This window comes from Tachypleus tridentatus, chromosome 7 (genome assembly GCF_004210375.1).
Source record: "Tachypleus tridentatus isolate NWPU-2018 chromosome 7, ASM421037v1, whole genome shotgun sequence".
Taxonomy (NCBI): domain Eukaryota; kingdom Metazoa; phylum Arthropoda; class Merostomata; order Xiphosura; family Limulidae; genus Tachypleus; species Tachypleus tridentatus.
In genome coordinates this window covers 155,509,137-155,531,512 of record NC_134831.1, presented here as the reverse complement: position 1 = coordinate 155,531,512, position 22,376 = coordinate 155,509,137, and the positions used below count along the sequence as shown (strand labels likewise).

Here is a 22,376-nt window from a genome sequence, read left to right as displayed (position 1 = left end):
CTTTGTATTCATTTCTCTCAACATGTTTACTCTTTCTTATGGAATAGTGGTATTTGTATACTTATTGAGTTATTCCAAAGTGGAATTATTTTATATTTCTACGTACTTATTACTTCATTACAAAATGTTTTATCTGTTTCTGTGAACGAAGTTGTGTTTGGATATTAATTTTGCATTATGATTTTTATATTACCAATTTGGAGGTTGTATGTCCCATCAGCATATTTACACAGGTCATGGTACTGTGAGGGAAGATTTTCATCTTCATTGGATTGGTCAGTTCTTCTAAGCTTGTTCAGGTTAGCAATTAATCTTAATTTTAACTTTTCTCCAGTACCATTCTCTTAGGTTTACAATGATTTTTGTTATTTTAGGATTATGTATAATTAATCTTACTGTTAAATCAATCATTAGTTTAACTACATTCTTTTTTCTTTCTTGTATATGTTATTGTACTACACACTTTTACAACCATATCAATTTCGTTTTCATTATCATGTATCTTATATAGTTCTTGCTAGTTACTCAGTTTGTGTAGAACCCTTGAGCTATGATCCACATAAACTTCTCCCATATTATACATACTTATTGTTTGGTTAAATTTTTATTTTAGTGTTTAGTGATATGTTTACTGTTTGATTAGGCTTCACATGCTTATTTTGAGGTTTACCTGTAGTTCTACTTTTGAATTAATCAATAATTAGGTTAAATATCTTGCTCAGTTATGCTTAATAAGTGTCTGTTATTTTTTATTTACCCATGGTTCTATTCATAGGTTAACTGATAATTAGTTAAATGAGGATAGTATTAATATACACTTCTACTGCTTCCACTGTCAGTTCAGGTAAGTGGATTTTCCAGTTGGATAAGTTTTTCCTGTTACATACCCAAACTGTATTGACTCATGGTAAAGTAGAAAGTGATAGTTGCTCATCTCTGCCATACTTTGTATTGAGTAAATCAGTGTGGTGTGCTCTTCAAAATGCAGTCACTCATTGTACTGTCTCACATGTCATTGCTCATCTGGACCCTCCACTGTGCTTTCTTCCCTTTTTTTCCATTAACAGAGTTTGAGAGACCTTACTACTTTCTAGCGAGAGGCATTCTCCTGAATGTGTTAATGAAATACGAATAATATATATATTTGAATGCTTATATATTCAGTGGTGTTCTGCTTACTTAGATGAAGAGATATTCTACACTGTATAATGTAGGACTGAACTGTCAAAATTAGAGTTCATTCCTTAGATGAGATCTCTCATCTCATCCTCAGTAAGATGTTGGTCTCCAGTGGCTGGATTTTGGATTCAGAGGTGAACCAATCAACATGATTTCTGATGCATGTATTACAGATGTCTCTATTCCCTTACTCATTTTTCTCTTTTTATTCCATCCGTGTTGTGGGTCATGATGGTGATACTTTCAGTTTACTGTGGTTCTTCCCCCTTTTTCTGTCCCTGATGCTTATTATTCTGAGGATGTTACTGCACTTGGGGCAGTTTCAGTCATTATATATTTCAGTGGGATGGTTTATATAACATATAAATCATTTTAATCTTGGATGTCAGTTTCTTGGATGATTTATTCAATATCTTGCACTGTTATCATGTGCCTGTTCATAGGTTGAGGGATACGAAATTCCTTTCAGTCTCATGAACTTGTGGTAAAGATGGTATGATGCTCTTTCCTACCCCCTATTTATTTGAGATAAATACCTACTGAAAATACATTTTCAGTAAAGGAAAACTATAACATTTAGACTACATTGTGAAATATCTTTTGATGCCATTTTAATGGTTTCTTGTTACATAGAATATGAAGCTTTTCTCAGTAATATTATTTCTATCAGGACATTATAAAAATAAATCTAAACTAAATACTTAACTTTAGCTGTGATATAACATAGTTCATAAATCATCATCTCAGTAACTTCTATTTACAGAAGGAGGAGATGGGGGAAGAGCTTAATGAGGTTGATTTTAGCCAGTTAAAGATAGAAAATAGTCGGTATCTCCATATGATTGAAAAACGAAACCAGCAATTGGTACATCTGAAATTAATGACCAGTGATTCTCTTCAAGTTTTAAATGATCATAAGGTAGATAACTTTATCTATAAAGTAACATCTAAATTGTTTCAAACCTTTGTGATAGAATGGGTAATTTTATAGAGTTTTTATTGTATTTTTGTTATTATTAGTTTATTTTTTACTCTTAGTGTACCAAGTTGGCTTTTAATAATATTATTTCAATCATATACATTGTTTTGGATAAAAGTATCTACAAAATTATTTAATACAGTTAATAACTACTATGTCTATAATTTAATGTGACTAAACAATATGTTCACATGATTAGTAGTGAGAGGTAATTCACACAACATGAAAATATTTTATGGTTGCCCCTCTAACTGTTACTTCTACTTGGATATGATTACATTCTGTTTCTCAACATCACAATTTCTGTTGTAACGATTCAGTCTTACAACATATATCTAAGTGAATCTCCACTGCTAGTAGAATTTAATTTGACTTCTAAAAACAAATTCTGACATGTTTTATTGATTTATTTATTGATCTGTGTTTGACTTTGTTTTTTTCACAAAGTGGTTCATTTTAAACTTCATTTGATTTGTTCAGCAAATTTCGTTTTTCATATTTATCAGTTAATTAATGTTACTGTATTTCTGTACTTGGGTTTTGTGAAACTTTTTTGTACAATGCATTCTGAAGATCACCTTACCATCTTCGTGATCTACAACAACAAGAAGCCATTTTTGTGTGCCGCAGATGCAATTACTTGATAATGGATTAATCTATTAACATGTTTTGGGAAGTTGCATGTTACAGGTTCCAACATTTCTTCATAGACTTTGCTGTGGCTTCTACTGAAATTGGTTAACCTTTGTTGGCTGACAAGGATTTTTTTTCATCTTTTTTTCCCACCTCTAAAGATTGCCAATTATCACATTCCAAATCTAGGGATTCTCTTAGGTCTAGTTTAGTCTTCTTAGAATTACTGTTTGAAATTTGTGTCATTTGTTATGTATTATAATTTCAAATAGCTAGAAATTTGAAGTCATAGCATTACTCTGAAGTTTTTCACTGTTGAAAATATCAGATATTCGTTTAGAAATACTGGTGTCAAAAGTTAATACTCTGAAGTTAAATGGTTTATAATATTTGAAATCTATTAACATTCCTAGTCAAATATCTATAGTTTCTCAATTGATAAGCATTGATCACAGTTATAACTTCTGAGGTTTATAGTATACTAACTGTAGCAAACCAACAATATAAAACTATCTTTCTGCATATTGCAATGGCTACCTTTTATAGTCATAAGGAGAGGGTCTTAAAATTTGAATTGGCAGTAATACTGGCAGTCACTAGCATTATACATACACATGTTGTACATTGTTGATTCTTATGCAGGAAAATCTTCTACAAATTGAGAGAATAGGTGGGACTTTTGCAAAATACATTTAACAATATAAGTTACATGCATTTTTAAATATATTTTTATCTAAAAAAACACTGATATTAAAAAACTATATATAATAGTGTATATATGTTACATCTCCTTGTGAAAGTCCATCAGCACAAATGTTATTATATTTTTTGACATTGATTATTTTCAATTCATATTCTTATAATGTTAAACACCAATTTAACAGTCTTTTGTTTTCTCCTTCATTTGTTTCAGAAACATCAACAGCTTGTGATCAGTATAAATAACAGTAGGTTGTTGGGATGCAGAAACATACAAACTGAAATGTTCTAAAGCTAACACTAAGGCCATTGTTGAATAATTATTTTGGCGACAATTAAACTTTTGTAGAAACAGGGTGTTTAATATCTTTGTTATCTGATTGTAACAGATTGGCATCATCACCACAATTGCTGACATCAACAGCTAATGCAAAAGGCTTGTCAAAATTAGGTGCCATTAATACAGGGTAAACACATAATAAAGATTTTCTTTAATAGGTTTGTTAATAGTAAAGGATGCCAGCAAAATTTTACAAAACTTCCTGTGATAACCAGCTACTCCCAAAAATCTCATCAAGCTTTTCTTTTGTAGGAGTTTGATAATTCACAATGCAATCAACTTGGGCTTGAATTGGAGAAACTTGGCTATGGCCTACTACATGACTTAAGTAAACTACCTTGTCTTTACAAAAGTCAGTTTTTGCCAAATTTACAGTGTGATTGGCTTTTTAAGTCTCTCAAAAACACAATAATGCATATAAGTGTTCTTCCCAGGTGTCACTGTAAATTATAGTATCATCAACATAAATTCCAACATTTGACATATTGTTGTGATATTGAATCATCATTTGCTGAAAACCAGCTTAATAATTTTTCATCCTAAATGGTATTACATTGTACTGATATAATCCATCATGTGTGACAAAAGTAGAGGATTATTTTGCCCCGTCTGTTGGGGATATCCCGGTATCTCTTCAGCAGGTCAGATTTTGTGATATAACTGGCTTTTCCAATTTGATTAATACAATCTGCCATTCTTGGAATGGTTTAGGAATCTGTCCTTTTCAAAGCAGTTACTTTGCAAAAGTCTGTACAGAATCTAATCAAACCATCATATTTAGGAACTAGTACACAAGGTGAAGACTAATCTCATTTACTTGGTTCTATGTTATGATCCTTTTAGGATCATTAGGTGAGATTCTCAAAATTTCAGTTGCCAATAAAACTGGTAATCACTGGTATTTTGTTGTATTGCCCTGGATTGACATGGTGTATAATTTTGGTGCTTGCTTTTACTTTCTTAAATATTTTGCTGTTTTGTGTTTTCCTACTGAACTACATGGAGATGTTGTGTACTTTAGCTGTATATATGCTTTTCACTGTAATTGTTTTCTCTTGTAAAGAGATGTGGCAAAGCTTTTTCATTCATTAACATGCCCAGACAGAATCTGCAGGGAATTGTTTCACTGTATGTAGATAATTTTACCTAAATTCCTTAGAATTTTATTTTATATGAAAGGCTATATTGTTTTATGAATAAAATTGTTTGACAAATACTGAAATGTATGAATATGGTATTTATTAACATGTGTAACAAAAATGAAAATTTATTAATAAGTTTGAGTTTCATTTGAAAGATACATGGTAAAAACTAACAAGATAATTCATTTTTAAAACCAGCAAATCACACTTTAGTATAAGTAAGCCATTTATACCATTAAAAAACAAAACAAAACAACAACAAATAAATATAGAAAGTGTATTTTCCATGAAAAAAAAAACTAACACAAAGTATGTCATCATGGCAATTATTAAATTTCCATCAAAAAATAAAGAAAGAAATGGTATTTATAAGTCATGACGCTGTTTTGGTGCAAAGATGTACACATCTTTAGACAATGTATTTAGAAAGACTGAATGGGAAACATCTTTGTTTGCACACACTAAAATTCAAGTGATCTCTTACAGCATGACAAATAGAAGAGTAGATACAAAATAAAACCAATTTAATTATAATTATTAATATTTTATAACATTAGTATACCAGTAGCTATCAAGTTGTGCATGAGAGTAACTGAAAATGCAACTGTTATAACTGTAAACTCTGTAAATATATAAACGTGAATGTCACTGTAGTACATTTAAATAAACCTTAACTGAATTCTGCAGGAGTTCTACATTTACTTATATTTTCTGTGTACTTGAGCATATTATGCACATTTTTAATGAAAAACCAGCATCCATGTATTATTCCATCTAGGACTAACTATAAGTTGTATTATGGTGATATTGCAGTGCTCAAGGGTCAGTAATTCACTTATGCCTTTGACAAAACAGTTTGTAACTGTGGTTATACATCACTGCATTTCATATGTAAATTGTTGTTATAAAGTTGGAAGATCCTCTTTAATCAGAATACTGTAAAACATTATGTAACACTATTTAAGCTGTATGATTTTATAGCATTCATTTTTTGAGCTGTAAGTATGTGACATTATATATATATATAAAAAAATAAAAATCTCACTTACTGGTGAATGCAGTAAAACAATGTTTAAAACACCCATACTCTAAAGACTGAAGATGTGACATTTTTGCACACAGTAGTACTGAATATTAAGTACTTTACTATTTCCCAACATACACAAAATATGTGTACATTAGTAGTTAAAATATACTTTTATGAGATGAAACACAAGTTAAAAACTGTAGTTTCACACATAAAAAATATTTGTGTAAAAATTAATTATGTAGTCCATCATCTTGTGTTGTTGGAATAGTTTTATTGTAACATATTTCATAGCTTATTGTCTCCCAGTGGTTCAGTGGTATGTCTGAGAGCTTATTAACACTAAACATCTGGTTTTGATTCTTAAGGTAGTCAGAGTCAGATAACTTGTTGTATAGCTTTGTGCTTGACAACAAACAAAAATAATAGCTTATTTAAAAAAATTATGGAATAGGTTAGGTATCAGTGAAATCTCTACTAAATATTTCCAGCTCGGAAATAGCATGATAGTTGCAGTTTCAAGACTTTAATATTAATAGATGAAACACTATGGGTATAGGATAATGCCATATATGTTATTTAGCATATGTTTCTTTTTTTAAAATAAAGCACTGTACATGTAGTTATAAAAGTTATCATTTTAAGTTGATCATTAATCATTGTACAATTTGTGTAATTTGAGAAAAAGAAACTGCTATATAGCAGTTGAAAAAGTGTGTGAAACAAAGGAAGTTAAATGTTGTACAAAAACGTTTATTTTTATGTTTGTTTGTACACTTGTGGTATTTTATATAACTTGATAATTAAGTCCAGTAATTGACAGGATAAAGATGTTGTTTGGTGTTAAGTTTTGAAACAAAGTATCCTGTTGTACAAACTGTTCATGTAATAACATTTTGATACTTTAATGAAATTTAATAAATTCACAGATGGTTTATTGTACCAAAATTTAAAAAAATTTTTTTAATGTAGACCAAACTACAAGAAACTATTCGTAATTATGAGGAACAAGAAAAAGATATTGATAGATTGGAAGACCTTCTAAATTATCTAGATAATGAAATCATTAACATTAAACAGGTAAGGTATTGAGAATTAAAATACTTAAATGCATACCATAGAATTATAAGATACAGTATTTCTTGTAGATGTATCACAATTAGTAGTTTATTATTCTTTTAATATAAAATTTTATTTTAGAATTTTTTGAGATATTTTACAAATAACTTTAAAATTGATATTGAAAGAAGTGAATTAAACATTTCAAACCCATTTTGTTGTTATATACATAAATCTGAAATTATACTGTGGTTCTAATTTAGAACAAAACGTTTAGTTTACATTATAATTTATTTAGTTTTTAGCTGGCTAATTTTCATATTTAACCAGTAGAAGATAAAACTATATTGGTTGAAAAAATTGCTATATTTCAAGTACTGCAGCTGAAGAGTTGTTACCTGAAGTAACATCATAACAGGGGAGATGTTTTCAAAGAAAAGTAAAGATACTTAACTGAGTGATGCAGATCTGTTTATTAAAAAAAAATCAACAAATCTGTATATAAAGATGAAAAAAGACAAAGCAGGCCAAAGCAGTTACATCACTAGTACTGCCTTAAAAATTAATTTCAGTACTCGGTACCTTTGAGTACCAATAGAATTTCACCTCTGCATCATAATAAATACATTGATAATTTGCCATCTTTTCATAAATCATATTCTTTATTTCAAAATTGTTCAGAAGATTTATTTTATTATTATACAAAGGCCACAATAAATGTAATAACAAAGAATTTTGATCGTTTAAAGTTGGTACTAGGGATTTAACTCCTTAAGGGTTTATAAACTATTAGTTTACAGTTTTAATTATAGTATACTGGTTGGATGGGTGAATTTATATATATTTTATATTTTTGAGAGTAGCAACACAATGTGTCTTTCAAGTAACATTAAATTAGAATATAATGTTGACAAACCTTTTGACAGAGCAGTAATAGTAGGTGTCTTAATTTCTTAAAATTAAAATTGTGAGGCATTATTGCAGTGCTATGAAGACTGGGTTACTAAAAAGCATGAAAAGTAATCTATCCTCTCTTCAGAGAGTAAATTTAGTGGCTGATTGTATGATGTTTATGTCTTGATTATTAAACATTAATTTAAATCTGCAACTTGTAGTCTTTTTTTGTTTCTCTGTGTTTTTGATTTGATGTATAAAATGTAGACAGTTCTTCCACTTTGAAAATAAATATTATTATTTTGAAAGTTTTCACTCATTGTAATACTTAAAGTGACGTATAGGGAGTGAGCTAGACTGTGTAATTTTGTTGTATTACAAAACTGATGTTAAGAAAGCAAGTATGATAAAAAATTTGGTAACTTGTGAAAGTAACCAATAACCTGTGTACTTTCAAAAGACAGAAGATAGATATATACTGAGAGAAATTTAGAAGTATAACATGTAAGCAAGATGATCATCATTAGCATTATAGGTACTAGTTGGGGTACTCATACCATGGACAGAAATTAGATAAATTCTTGATAAATGAAAGGTTGTCTTAGGACATGATAAGTTGTTTCTGTTGTATATAATTTAAAAAATCCAAAAAAACATCAATAAAAACAGCAAAACACAAAATGTGAAACTGAAAATTTGCATGTAGAAATATCTTATTCAAGTTCCTCATATCCAATTCAGGATTGTTCAGGACTTTGTAAACACCAATTTTAAGCATGAACATTGGTACCAACCTACCCCTGATACTTGGCTATTACACTTCAGTATGAAGTGAAATGTCATAACTGTAAAATTTGTGAGCATAAGCTGAATGGTCAATCATATACATTTTAAAACATAAGATGGACCATCAGATGCATGATTTACATGGTAAAGAATAACTTGTTTGACATCACATTATAACAGTTTTGTTTTGTTGTAGATAAAGTATTATACATTACTAACTGGGGTACCTATACCCTGGATAGAAGTTACGTAAATTCATGATTAATGAAAGTTATTTCCTTTATAAATAATTTTTTAAAAACCCAAAAGGCTCATAAAAACACATGTGAAACTGCAAATTTGTGTGTATCTTTTCATGGACTCAACAAACGTTTATGGAAAATTTGATGAAGATCCACCAACAGGGGTAAAGTAACAGTTTAAAAAACTGCAAAAACACTAATAAAAAATGCAAAATTGAAAATTTGTATTTCCCCATGGACCTAATGAACCTCCATTTCAATTTTGGTGAAGATCCATCCTAACCCTGAAAATTACTTACATGGACATACAACATACAGTACTATAATATCTATATAGATGGCGCCAGTTCATTAGATCTGCATGTGACTTATTCAAGATGTCATATCTGCACCCTGAGAATGGAAAAAATAAAATTCTCTGTGACAGGAAGCAGAGATGAAATCTACATGCACACAAGATAACAATCTTGCAAAGTTGAGAGTTGCACATTATGTGATAAAATTTTTTTCCATTATCATATAAGCAAGAGTTTCATTATAGTATAATTCATGACACCTCAAATGATAAATTGAAAATGTTTAACTAAGCTTTTTGTGGAAATGTTATGAGTGTGAAACATAATAATTAGTAAGGGGAACAGAATTAGAGAAATTATTTAAAAAAGAAAGACCAAACCATAATGTGTGAAACTAAAGTGGGTTGCATATAAAGAGTGAATGTGAATAAATATTAGAAAGCTATTGTTAATTAAAATGAATAAATAAATAATTTCAAAAACAATGAAACATGATAAAAAGTAAATTAAAATAAAAATAGATTGAAGTTAAGTAATAAAATGAATCAGAAATAAAAAGTAATAGAAATATCTTATGTGGAAATAAACAATTAATGAAGACTAAAGACTTTGATTTAAGTTAAACAGAACTAAAGGTTTTTAGTATTACATCACATAAGATTTCAGTTGTACCTAAACCATCTCATAGCATGAATAAAATTCAAATAAGAGTTTGAAAATTCAGCACACATAGTATTAAATGTTGTTACACATATTCATAGAATAATCACTGTAAAAGATACAAAGGTTTATTTAAACTGATGTTCTAAATGTATGTATTTTTATTTGAAAAGGCTTTTTTTCTATTGGTTAAATGTTATAAATGTTGAGGGGGTTGTGTCTTAGTCTGATATTTGTCCCTTGCTATGCTAATGCTAATGTATGGAGAATTTAGCAACACAAAAACTATAAATTTAATAACACAAACTATAAACACTCATTATATTTTTAAAGACGTCTCCATCACAATCTCCAGCTACAGCTTGACATTTTACATATCTAATGAATGCGATCAAATAGTTGATAGCTACAGTAAACCATCATGAACTGTATCAACTTGCTGCTAGCTGTGTTCATTATTATTACAATGTATAAGGTTAGCTAACATATCAATTAATCCTTTGTTCACAGTTGAGCAATGAAAAGCCAGCAAACAAGATAAATAAAAAATTGAGAATTTAAAAACCTGACACAAGGCTGGAGATACTGTAGACATTATCTACTTAAACTACAAATACCTATTTTGACTCCACCAAATGTAATTCCAGATAACAGCATGGAGCCAAAATAGGGGTTTGTAGTTTGAATAAATAATGTCTATAGTATCGCTAGTCTTGTTTTCTCACTTTTTTGTGATTCTTATTTGAAGATATTTAGATTCACAATTTTTATTTATCTACTCATAAATTCTGATTAACAAAACAAATTATTTGTTATCATACATTTACTGAGTTTAAACTTTCTATTGAACAAGTGTTTTTTATGCTTTTCTTTTCTGTGGCTTATGGTAAGAGGATGAGATGATCTCTTTATTGTCAGTTGTTGTTTTTTTCATTGGGGCAGTTCTCTTCTTGTAGATGGTTGAGCACACTTACTGGTGGTTGCATCCTTTTAGATATTCTGGAAATCATTCCAATGGCATCCTGCACTCACCAGCAGGTTGTCTTGTTTCTAGTGAGGTTTTCACTAAAATTAAGTTGGATATCTTCTTTTGACATTAAAACAAATAACTTTTGGCTTGGACCATCTATTCTTTTGGATTTTGTTTTCTGCATTCTGAGGTAACTGTCTCATTATCCTCTACACTTACTTTTGTTCCTGTTTGAAATTCAACTTTTGGTGGTGTTGTATTCATGTAGTATATAGGGCTTTCTTTGTTAGAGACTGTTGAGCTAGTTCAAAACCACAATAATATTTCTAAATGAAGTCAATCCCTAATGTTAATTAGTCTTGCATTATGCATTTATGTGGTGTAAAAAGCTTCCAGCTGTGGAGGTGTCTCTGCTTGTTGGATCTTTATATTCACATGCTGTACACACCAATCTATTCTCTTCCTTCATCTTTGGAGGCAATTTTGCGCCTTTCATTACCAGACTGAATCAAAGAATTATGGCTGTAATACCAAGTTCATTCAACATTCTGCAAGGCTTTCCATCAATAACTCTTATTTATTGGTTTCTTTAAATAATACATTTTGTATTTCCAATGGGGCTGGTGAAATATTCTTTTCCTTATAACATCATCAACTTGGTTACAGTCTGTGATGTAATATTCATGTTTTCCACGTGTAGTAATTTCCTTCCACAATCATCAATTGAAAGCAGTTTTTTATGATGTGTCCTTTTAAATTATAATTTAAACATCTACTTTCCTTTGGCTTACTTTTTTTGCTTTGAAAAACAGTTCTCTAATTAAAAGCTTCTTTCTGCAGTTCCTGGTAGTATTTCCTTTTAAGCTGCAATTGAAGCACCTTCTATCATGTAATGTACTTTTTCATTCTGCATTTAATGGAATGAATCATATGAGGTTTACTGTATCTTCATCACAGAGTGTTGATGTTCCTATACTACTTGATCTGATGATCCTGCAACTCCTGGATGATGATTTATTTGATAATTGATTTAATTGATTCAAGTTCCATCACCAACTGGAATGTTTGATTTAAACCTAATTCATATATCTTCATTCACAGAATCATCTGTGAGTTGATCACATGGAATGGAATTCATCAATTCACATGAGGCATTCAGGTAAAATATTTGAGCAAACTTTTTCTTTCATATCTTCTGCATGTTCTATTAAGGTATCATCCTTCTTAGACTTTGATTTTGAAAAGTTTTCTGATTTTTCACTACTTAGAACTAGTGGATCAAAGTGCACAAGGCAGAATAGCTTTGCAGGTTACATTCAAAATTTCATTAAAGTAATCTGTTACTTGTTTATATCAATAAACTTTGCATCAGTATGTAATTTATAGTCGTTTTAATGTTATAAGTTTTAATTATTGATTCCAAAAGAACATTTTCAAATAAATGCTAAGTCTTTTTTTTTATCACATGACACCTTCTTCATTTCAAATTGTCTATTTATGCATTGTATGCTACTCCTAGATGACTTTGTAACTTTTTTGTGGAATTACCTATTTATACTGTATATATCTTTGAGCTAAATTGTCAACTTGTAGTAAAAAATTGTTTGCTTTATGGAGATATAAGCAGTTAACTGCAAACCACACACCATGCCTGCCACATAGCATTCTGCTTTCAAAAATAGTCATAAATTCTCGTTTATGTTTGTTACAAGCTAAAGTACAAATCCTTTGTCTGTGTTATGAACTTAAAGAAATGTGAGGGTGGATGCTATCATAAATGTCATAAAAATCCTAATTTTCACACAATTTATTTATAATATAACATATTATAACAGTATTTTTATTACCTCACCAAAAGTTTTGTAGAATCGCTAAGAAACTGCATATACACTTTGTATATGCAGTAAACCTTCTAGAATGTGAGTTTGACCAACATGAATTTGTTTATACATGCAAAATTAAAAGCAACCAATTCTCTGTCATACATGGAAAATTTGATTTTACACAGTTTTTGCCCAACATGCAGACATATGAGTGCTATAGATAATTAAAATGTTCTGAACACAGGCTCAGTCAATTTGACTGACCATGCCTCCATTTTGTAAACGTTTAAAGTCTTTATAAATTTAATACTTTCAGCTTTCAATATGTTGTGTTATATCTTCATGGAATTTGGCAGTCTTTTAATTAATATTATAAGTTCTTCACATACAAAAAATCATATTTTAGCAATTTTTAATAAATGAAAATAAATATATGTTCATGAATATATCTAGTGTTTGCTTTGAATAGTCTGTGTGAAAAATAATTTTCATGTTAAAATTAAAAAATACTTTTCTTTATTTCAAAAATCTCAAATTTTCTTTGTGTAATCCCTAAAATCTTCTAAATACATTCCAGACTTTTTTTTTCATTAAAATTTATATTTTCTCTCTTATTTTCTCTACTCTAACACCATATAGGATTGATCAATTTGCCCAACTTCGTAAATACATACATACACATGATAATAATTAAATGACATATATATTATCATTTTTTTTTCCTTTAAGAATGATTTCAAATTGAAATTGCATTTGTTTATCCAAGATAGCTTTGAGTTTGTAACAGTGTACATCTATTTATAATTACAATTTATAGTTAAATAATGCACTAAAGAACATGTAGTAATAACATGCAAAAAGTATACAGTTTCCTTTAACCTTAACTTCTAGCTTTCTAAATATGGGGCAAGGGCCATTACAAGTTTATCCAAGCTAGATGTTAACATTCGTATGGGAATAAACTGTGTTTTGTAAGCGAAAATGTAAGCGATAGGGCTAAGTTCAGTGTTGTGTAGTCAATTTATTTTTACCACTTTTTGCTACTTTTCTTAATTACTATTAAATAGTAGTATGGAATCAAACTGTAAAGTATCATCAAGTGTTAGTGAGGCAAGGAAAAGCCACAAAGTTATGGCATTAGTTGTGAAACTTCAGATCCTTGATAAGTTACAAAGCAGGATGAGTATAGCATTCATAGGTTGGGAGTATTGTATGAACAAGTTTTTTATACGTATAATTAGGAGGAGTGAAGAGAAAATCCATGCAAGTGTTAAGGTGGAATCTGTTCATGGAGAAAGTATTGGATATGTGGATTAATGAAAACAAATGGCTCTGTTGTTGATAGCATATTGATACTTGAGAAGATGCATAGTCTGTATGAATATGTAGTCTTCAGTGAGGGGGAAAGTACTGCAGATGCCAGTGAGTTACAGGCAAGTAAAAAGTAAAGGCTAGTTTTCCAGATTTTAGCAACACTTCAACCTGCATAATGTGAAGTTGCAAGATGAAACTGAGGCAGCTGATAGTGATTTTGCTGCACAGTTCAAGCCAAGGTTCCATTAATTAATTAAGGAAAAAGGATATGCCCCTCAACAGGTGTTTAATGCAGATGAAACAGTTCTCTTTTATAAGAAGATGGACATCAGAACATATATCATTGAAGAGCAAAAGGTAGTATCTGGTGTTAAGGTCTTTAATGATGAGCTCACTTTGCTTTCTCTTGCAGGAATATATCAAGTGACTTTAAATGCAAGTCTATGTTAGTGTATTGTTCCAAAAACCCATCCATATCAATAGGCAAGAATAAGTGACACTTGCCTGTTGTTTGATGCTCAAATAAAAAAACTTGGTTAACTAAGATCCTATTCAAAAACTGTTTACAAAATTATTATATGCACGAGGTTAAAAAATACTTGACAAAGAAGATCTTCAACCTTAAAATTCTTCTAGCTTTGGATAATGCTTCTATCCATGACCCTAACACAATGCAGCTCAGGCATTCTAATGTGGAAATAGTATTTTTACCTTCCAATACCATATCAATACTGTAAGGAGTAGTAAAGACATTCAAGTCTTACTACACAAGGAATGTGGAACCCAAACTACAGACTCCAGTGTTTTTGAAAATTTAACCATGTTTTGGAAATTCCATAACATTAAGGATTGTATTGATATTACCAGAATGTCATGGCATGAGGTGAAATAGTCTACCATAAATGTGTGCTGGCATCATCTTTGGTCTGAAATCATGAATGATTTCAAGGGATTTTCAATGGTTGAGAAGGAAGTTGTTGATATTGTGAGACTCATTAATCAGAAGTGAGGGGTTTGATAATATGAAGGACAAGGAGGTGGTTGAGTTGCTGGGATCCCATTACCAATAGCCAATGAATGAAGAACATGAAGCACTGATAGCCAATGATAGTAATGAAGATGCTGAAGAAACAGAACTTGCTAAATACATCCCCACAGTGAAGGCTATGTGTGTTTTCTTGTACAAGAATAGTTAGCTCACAGAAATGGCTGTATACCTAGATTCCATAATGGAAAGTAACATTAAATTTAAAAGAGGGTCTAATGATGTCCTACCAACTTGCAGAGAAATCATGAACGATTTGTGAAAGAAAGTCAAGTATCTTAATGACTTTATGAAGCCCAAGTCAGCCAGTGTAATGCATTTTGACCTCATCTCACCTAATTCTACCTCCTTGGAGCTTGAGGCTGAAATTTTCACTGATCCAAATGATCCATTAATCATAAACTAATCTCTCAACTTCCAAACCTGTTATCATCATCATCACAAGCCTTATTTTCATCAACAAAAGGTTTTTGTTTTTTCATTCATAGGCAAGTGTTACAATAAAATGCAGTACTATATGATTTAATTTAACATATTTGCATTTACAGGTGCATGACATCACATGTGAATGTTGTTATATTTATGATTTTATATTTTTATTTTGTATACAATATTGTATGGTAGGGCTTTTCATTTACACATAAAAAAAATCCATATGTAATCTTGTATTGGAAACTCAACTCTGCTGTATTCCCATATCTCTATTAATTCTATGAGATATTGAGTTTCTCTAACATAGATTTGCCCAACATGGCTTGCTTGAGGAATCTATCTCCTGTACTTAAAACAATGTATATACTGTGCAGTGACAATGTTAGAAAAAGTAACACACAAAGTGATGGTAGTAGGGGTGTTTTCTGTTACCTACTTTCAACATCTAGATCATGATGTCCTTCCACAGTTTTTCACATGATTAATTAATTGATGGTCATTGGTTGCAGAAATGGGTCAGTTGAAGCTTCATGGATCAAAGTAGGAAGAGTTATAACTCAAGAAACAGCTATTAATATCAATCTTATGGTGGCTGTTGGAGTAGAAACTTTAGCTGAGTTTATGTATTATTGCAATATTGTTGAGCATTTCTTTTCATTGCATTTCTTCATAGATAGTGTTAGTTCACTCTCTGAGATATATAAGATGTTTGTGTGACCCCCTCACACTTTGTTTATGTTGTGTTATAGAAAAGTTAATGTTTTTTGCTTCTATAAGGACATGGCACTATCTTTAAATGTAGTTAACATTAACTTACACCAAAGAAAATAAATGCCCAGAAACAGTACTAGTGGGGAATGGAGGGGTTATTCCCCACTAACATGCTCCTTATTCCAAACTATTGTCCCACAAAGTTTTGTTGAGATTGGCTAAGTGATTTAGAAGTGGTTAGATAATGCACAAACAGACACACAGATTTTGTGCTTTATATATAGAGAAATTGTATTATTTGTAAACAATAAAAAGTGAAAATTTTGCTTAACTGACAACTTTGAGTTCTGAACTCTTTGGATAAAGCAGAACTAGGCATTTTGATGTCATTTTCTTTGTTGTTTTTTTGCTGTTGGAGCTCTGCTTGACCAAATAGACGAACTGTTTTAAACCATTTCTATCTTAGTTGGAAAGCCAAATAAATTATATTAGTTTTATGATGTTCTATTTTATATATATCAAAATGTTTCCAATACTAAATTAGACATTTAAATATTTAAAACATTTCTTACAACACATAATCATTACTTTGAATTAGGGTTGAACTTTGATGTTGACTTGGATTATATGAGTACAAAATTTTGAAGAAGACAAGACTTCAGACTTAGTACTAAATTTCATGTTTTTTTATGTGCATTTGTATTTATTGTTATAAAATTAACTGAAATATGAAAAAAAAGAAATTCATTGTAAGTAATTTTAAATTAAGTAAATAAACAATATTCTCATCACTGATTATAGCATGTTCTATGCATAAACAATGTTATGTAATTTGACACAAGCATGCTGGTGTGAATCCATTGTTCATGTAAAACTACCAAAATAGTCTCAGTTGAAGTTCAGTTATAAATTTTAAAAGCTAAATGAAAAAAAATCTGTTAGCTTAGGCTGTAAAGTAAATAGTTTAGGAAGACATTTGAGAATAAAAGAAGAGTAACATAGATTTATTTTGTAGGTTTAGTGGTAGATATGAGGTTGGTCAAATGGACAGTCTAAAAAACATTTTACAGAAAAAAAGAAATGTGATACTCATTTAGGTTATGTAAATGAAACTTGAAAACTGTATAATAAAAAGGTATCTTTAATATCAACATGAAAATCACTGTGCCTAAGCCAGATTCTTACTGCATTAATTTTTTGTAAAAATACTTAATTAAAAAGCCTGTTTTTTTGTTTACAAAACACATGAAATGTTGTCTGAAAGCTTTTAAAATTTGATGAAGATACACTAATCCATTGAATATTATAGTATATATACACTGTTGATTGCATGATTGTTGCATGGTCCATCATTTTGACCAGTCCTGTATAAATAGAGTTAAGATATCTTGTCCATCCTTCTTTTATACCTTCAGTGACTTTTACTGAAGTTATGTATTCTTCTCTTCTTTCTATAAATTGGCAGAAATCTGATATTTACATCTTGTATGCATCTCATACTTTTTTTGTTCTGAGATGATCCTATGCCTGCATCCTTGTTATTAAAGACTTTTGATATAAGAAAAGACAACCACTGTTTTTTATTAACTATGTTATCTACTCTTACTGATTTTCATCCAAGAATTTTTTTTTTATCAGGGCAGTTTGTTGCTGTTTTGCATAAGCAAAATATTTCAGAAGGGATCAACAAAGGTTATTTATACTTAACAGAAAATCTCTTTCTATGGATTTCTCTCCATCAGTGCTAATGAAATGGTTTGTGTACCTGATCTAGCTTGTCTATAATAATGTGTCTTAAAATCTTAAAGTGATATTTGGTTTTTATCTACTAAATTGGCTTCCTCATATCATTTACAGTTAGTGCTAATCTTACTGGATGGAGTGTAGATGAATTTGAATGCATTTTTAAAATTCTACTAATACCTCAGGTTTTTAGCTTTGGAATTCTGTTTGTGCATATGGTTATTCTCCAAACATAGCATTATACCCATATAAAATATATGGTAGCTTAAGATTTTTCTGTTTCACTCATGTTAATAATTACAAGGGTTTCTGAGGTTGAGAAGTCATTAAATTGAACAATGAAAAACTGGTCTCTCTTGGTTTAGGAGATTTGGTGTTTATATTGTATATTATAAATGGACTTTTATAAGATGCAACCTATTCTTATATTTTCCCTTGTCATATATGAATAATTAGGGTTCTTCTTCTCTTAAGATACTGCATTTATCTAAATTCATATAGTTAGAATTCTAGCATGCTACATAACTCTCATCTTTTGTCATAGACACAGTTCCACCTTGCTTTATGAATAACATAAATAAATAAAAAGTAAGACTGTGATGTTCACTTCCATCAACGTGTGTAGAACAGTTTATAAGCAATTGCAACATAAGATATATGATGAGATATGCCTGTTCACTTCTCATAGCTCTGATTAAATTGGGGATACTAGTTTGTATGTGTTTTTTGATTACTCTATTGTACCCACTGCCTAATTAAATAACAGGAATCAGACTTGAAGAAGCTTTTTTAAAGTTAGAGATAGTTGACAAATGAATAAGCTTTTTTTTTTGTGTGTGTGTGTATGTGTATTTTTATGGGTAAAATGGTGGGTTTTTCACTGATCCACAGATGAGCATCCATGCGAGTGTGATAACTGCCAAGAATAGTAGTAGATGAGTCAGAATTAACAGCCTGAAAACATTAATCAATAAAAGCCAACAATTTTTCCATGTGTAAGGCTTCCAAAGAAATTGTAGAGTTTTTAATTCTGGTATAAATGTTGAAATAAAGGTTCAGAGTGAGTGATGTTAACACCATCACTTTGAAAAAGTAAATCTGGATTATGAGAGGAAAAAGGATAAACACAAGTTGTTCTGGTGCATGCATGATAAGTATTGTGGGAGAGTGAAGAATTACTGATAAGTTGACGTATGCTCTGCATTGTGGCAAGTATATTGAAAATTATAAGTCATATGCTGGTTGACCACATGAGATCAACTTCCAATGGAAAGACTATGAGTATTTTAGAGATAAATAGTTGTTTGAAATTCACTGTAACCCAAAAAAATGTGAAATTCATAAAATTATTTGTTAGTACAGAAAATTTATGCAAGTACATATAAAAAAAATTGAAATAAAGAATGATGCTGAAGACAATCTGGACTTTAATGAAATAATGCATATAAGGAATTAATAACAAATAACATGAAACATTGTTGAAATTGGTTAATCAGAGTACCATAAATACCTGCATGTAGTGTGCAGTATATTTTGTGGCCTCACATACTACGAAAAATCAGTATGTACATGTGTGGTGTGCAGAGCAGTTCTAACAACTGATTGGTCTTTGTATAGTGAGTGGTGTATTATTGTCCTGATTAGTAATTGTACATGTGTGTGTGAGTGACAACCATTGCTGACTAATTAAATATATTAATGAACAAACAAAGGATGAACTTACGGTTGCCTGTAATTTGTATATACGTGTTTTTAAATAAAGCACCCTGTAGATAAAGCATAGGAGAGTGATTATGATTGAATATTACTGCAAATGTATTTTAGCATTATTTTACAACCCACTGCAAAAAGCTCTCAGAATTTGAAAAAGTTTTGCCTGATAAAATTTGACTGATCATAAATATGAGTGGTAAATGTGTCCCACACATTCTTCAATGGAGGAAGTATGCAAAAGGTGGATTTTGCCACAATCTGCTTGGGGAATTTTTATGTCTGAAATGATCTCCCTGAAAAACCAATAGTCAAGGTGTTCAAGAAAAGCTCTAGATGGTAGTGAAGATGACATTCTATGGAAGGATGATGATAATGCCATGACCACTGGAGCTGCTTTGCCAAAGCCAGTAATAATAATGATCTACAATATCTCAATGCTATCACCCAGGATGAATTATTTGAAAATGATGATGATGACATGGACTTTTTTAGACTTTAAATTTGTGATTACTGTGAATATGTGCTTTACTTATTGTAGAATTATAAAATAGGACATCTGAAGTATTTATCTATGTTTAATATCATCTTTATTCTTCTTTGTTGTTGTTTTTAATTTCCAGTGATTCATCAGTGTCAAATGATGTCCAGAAATTTTGGGAAAAAAAATGTGTGTGCTATATGTGGGTATTTATGGTGGTAGAATCTGGTGAATATTTGCAATGAAAAAATGTAATTTCTAATGACAGAAATTGATGGAACTAAAAGTAGCTTAACAAAAAATATGATCTGATTATTGATAGTAACAGAAAATGTCACTGTAGAAGTCACTTAAAATTAAAGTTGCACAATATGAAATATATCACATTCATTAAAATATAATTATTGAAATAACTCAGAATAGTAAATGAGCAGTGCTCATAAATAAAACTCCTTGTATATACTTGTTCAAAATAGAACTCGGGTATTAAACAAGTGGTACATATGTATGTATGTGTTTATTTTTTATTTCAAGAGATAAACTACAGGGATTTGAATTCTGCTTGCAGTGATTGTTGGCTAGTACTAAATTTTTTAAGCTTGTATATTATTTGTTTTATAGAACATATATCACCTGTGTCTGTGTGATAGCAAGTAGCTCTTATACTCATTAAACTATCTGATATTTTAAATATATTGGCAAGTTCTATCACCAGTCTCTATATTCCTATAGCTGTTCTTTATCAGTATTGTATCCACAAACATCAACTAGTGAACTTGAAAGTTTTACAATCAGATGTTTTTTCCTGTTTGTGGTTCAACTGAAACAACACAGTCATACTTCAATCACATATGTTGGAAGATGGTTTCTGGAAGTGAAGTAGCAAATTGCAACATTAATTGTATTACCATAGCAGAACTGGTTGTGCAACAGACTAATCCCTTATGGTACCAAGGAAAACTACTGGTACTTTGGAGGTACTGGGTCTGCTTACTCTACACATACCTGTAGCATCACCCATTGGAAGGTTTTTACTGCAAAGCTGCAGCTCACACATACAACAGGTTATATCATTTAACTTCTGTACCAATATATGTTTGTTCATGTTACAAAACCATCTGATTAAAAATAGCTAACAGGGAAAAACTAATTATAGTAAGAATTTAGTTTGAAGGAAGAGAAAACAGTGTCATAGTTACCTACTCTTTCCAATAGGGGGCTTAGGAACATTTTTTTTCCCTTCAACTCTGCATGTGAGAATAATTAGCTACTATGGCAATAATAGCATTTAAAACATTTACAGGAAGTATTTGAGAGATGAAGGTCTTTTTTTTTCAGTGGTTGTTAATGAAGTGTAGAGGTAAAGAGTTCGGACAAGGTGAGACAGAGAGATCCAAACATACATTTGAAGTATTAAATTTAAAATCACATTGTCTATTGATAAGACAATAATTTTGAACTTAGGAACTAATTTCATTCTTTAATGAATATTATTGAATCAGATTTTATGGAAAGAAACAAACTGAACTGGGAGCTCTTTTCAATGAGGTCAAGGACAATATGGTCCAATATCCAGGTGGATTTTGTTGTGGGTGGAAACTGGAGTGACTATAAGAAAACCCACTTTCATAGGACAGAATCCAAATAATTTATCTGTTCTGTGCCATGGCTGTAAAAAAAAATATGATGGTTAATAATAACATGACATGGTGTTCAGCTTTTTGTGTGTATGTGTTTTATGTTTTGTTTTCCTGTTTGCAGAAGAGACAGTATGGCAAAGTGTGTTTGGTAGGGTAGCTTGTAAGTTCAAGTAGTGCATCTGACAATTTACTTCTTTTTCTGCTTTTTTATATTTGAAAGCTAGTTTAGTTAATCTATTTTTTAAAGTGGGTAGGTTGTTGGTTTTCTGTATGTAACTTACTAGGGTAACTTTTGGAAGCCTTTGGGCTAATTTTATTGCTCTGTTTTGTTGTATTTATAGGTTTTAAGTGGGTGTACAAATGTTTTACTTATTTTTAGGTATATTGCAGGTGTATAGCTTATGTACTTACCAGCAATGAGCCTAATGTAGTTGATATGTCAAGGTATGTATGTTCTGAATATGTTTGTTCCATGTTAGCTGGGTGTCAGAGGTGATACCGAAAAGTTTAATGTTGTTATTAGTTTTTATTTGTGTATTTCCTGATGTAAGTTTGATTTTCTTGAGAGTTT

General features: G+C 30.4%; 1 protein-coding gene across 6 annotated transcripts in view; it reads left to right on the top strand.

Moving 5' to 3' along the window:
- LOC143256967 (cilia- and flagella-associated protein 263-like) overlaps window positions 1-22,376 on the top strand; it is a 97,117-nt gene that overhangs the window by 48,706 nt on the left and 26,035 nt on the right. For 4 of the 6 annotated variants that reach the window (XM_076514916.1, XM_076514910.1, XM_076514914.1 and 1 more), the window contains exons 6-7: window positions 1,943-2,098; window positions 6,972-7,079. In XM_076514916.1, coding sequence (XP_076371031.1) covers window positions 1,943-2,098; window positions 6,972-7,079 — 264 coding nt within the window. The remainder of the gene's footprint in view (window positions 1-1,942; window positions 2,099-6,971; window positions 7,080-22,376) is intronic. The other 2 variants (XM_076514911.1, XM_076514913.1) reach the window with 2 other exon arrangements.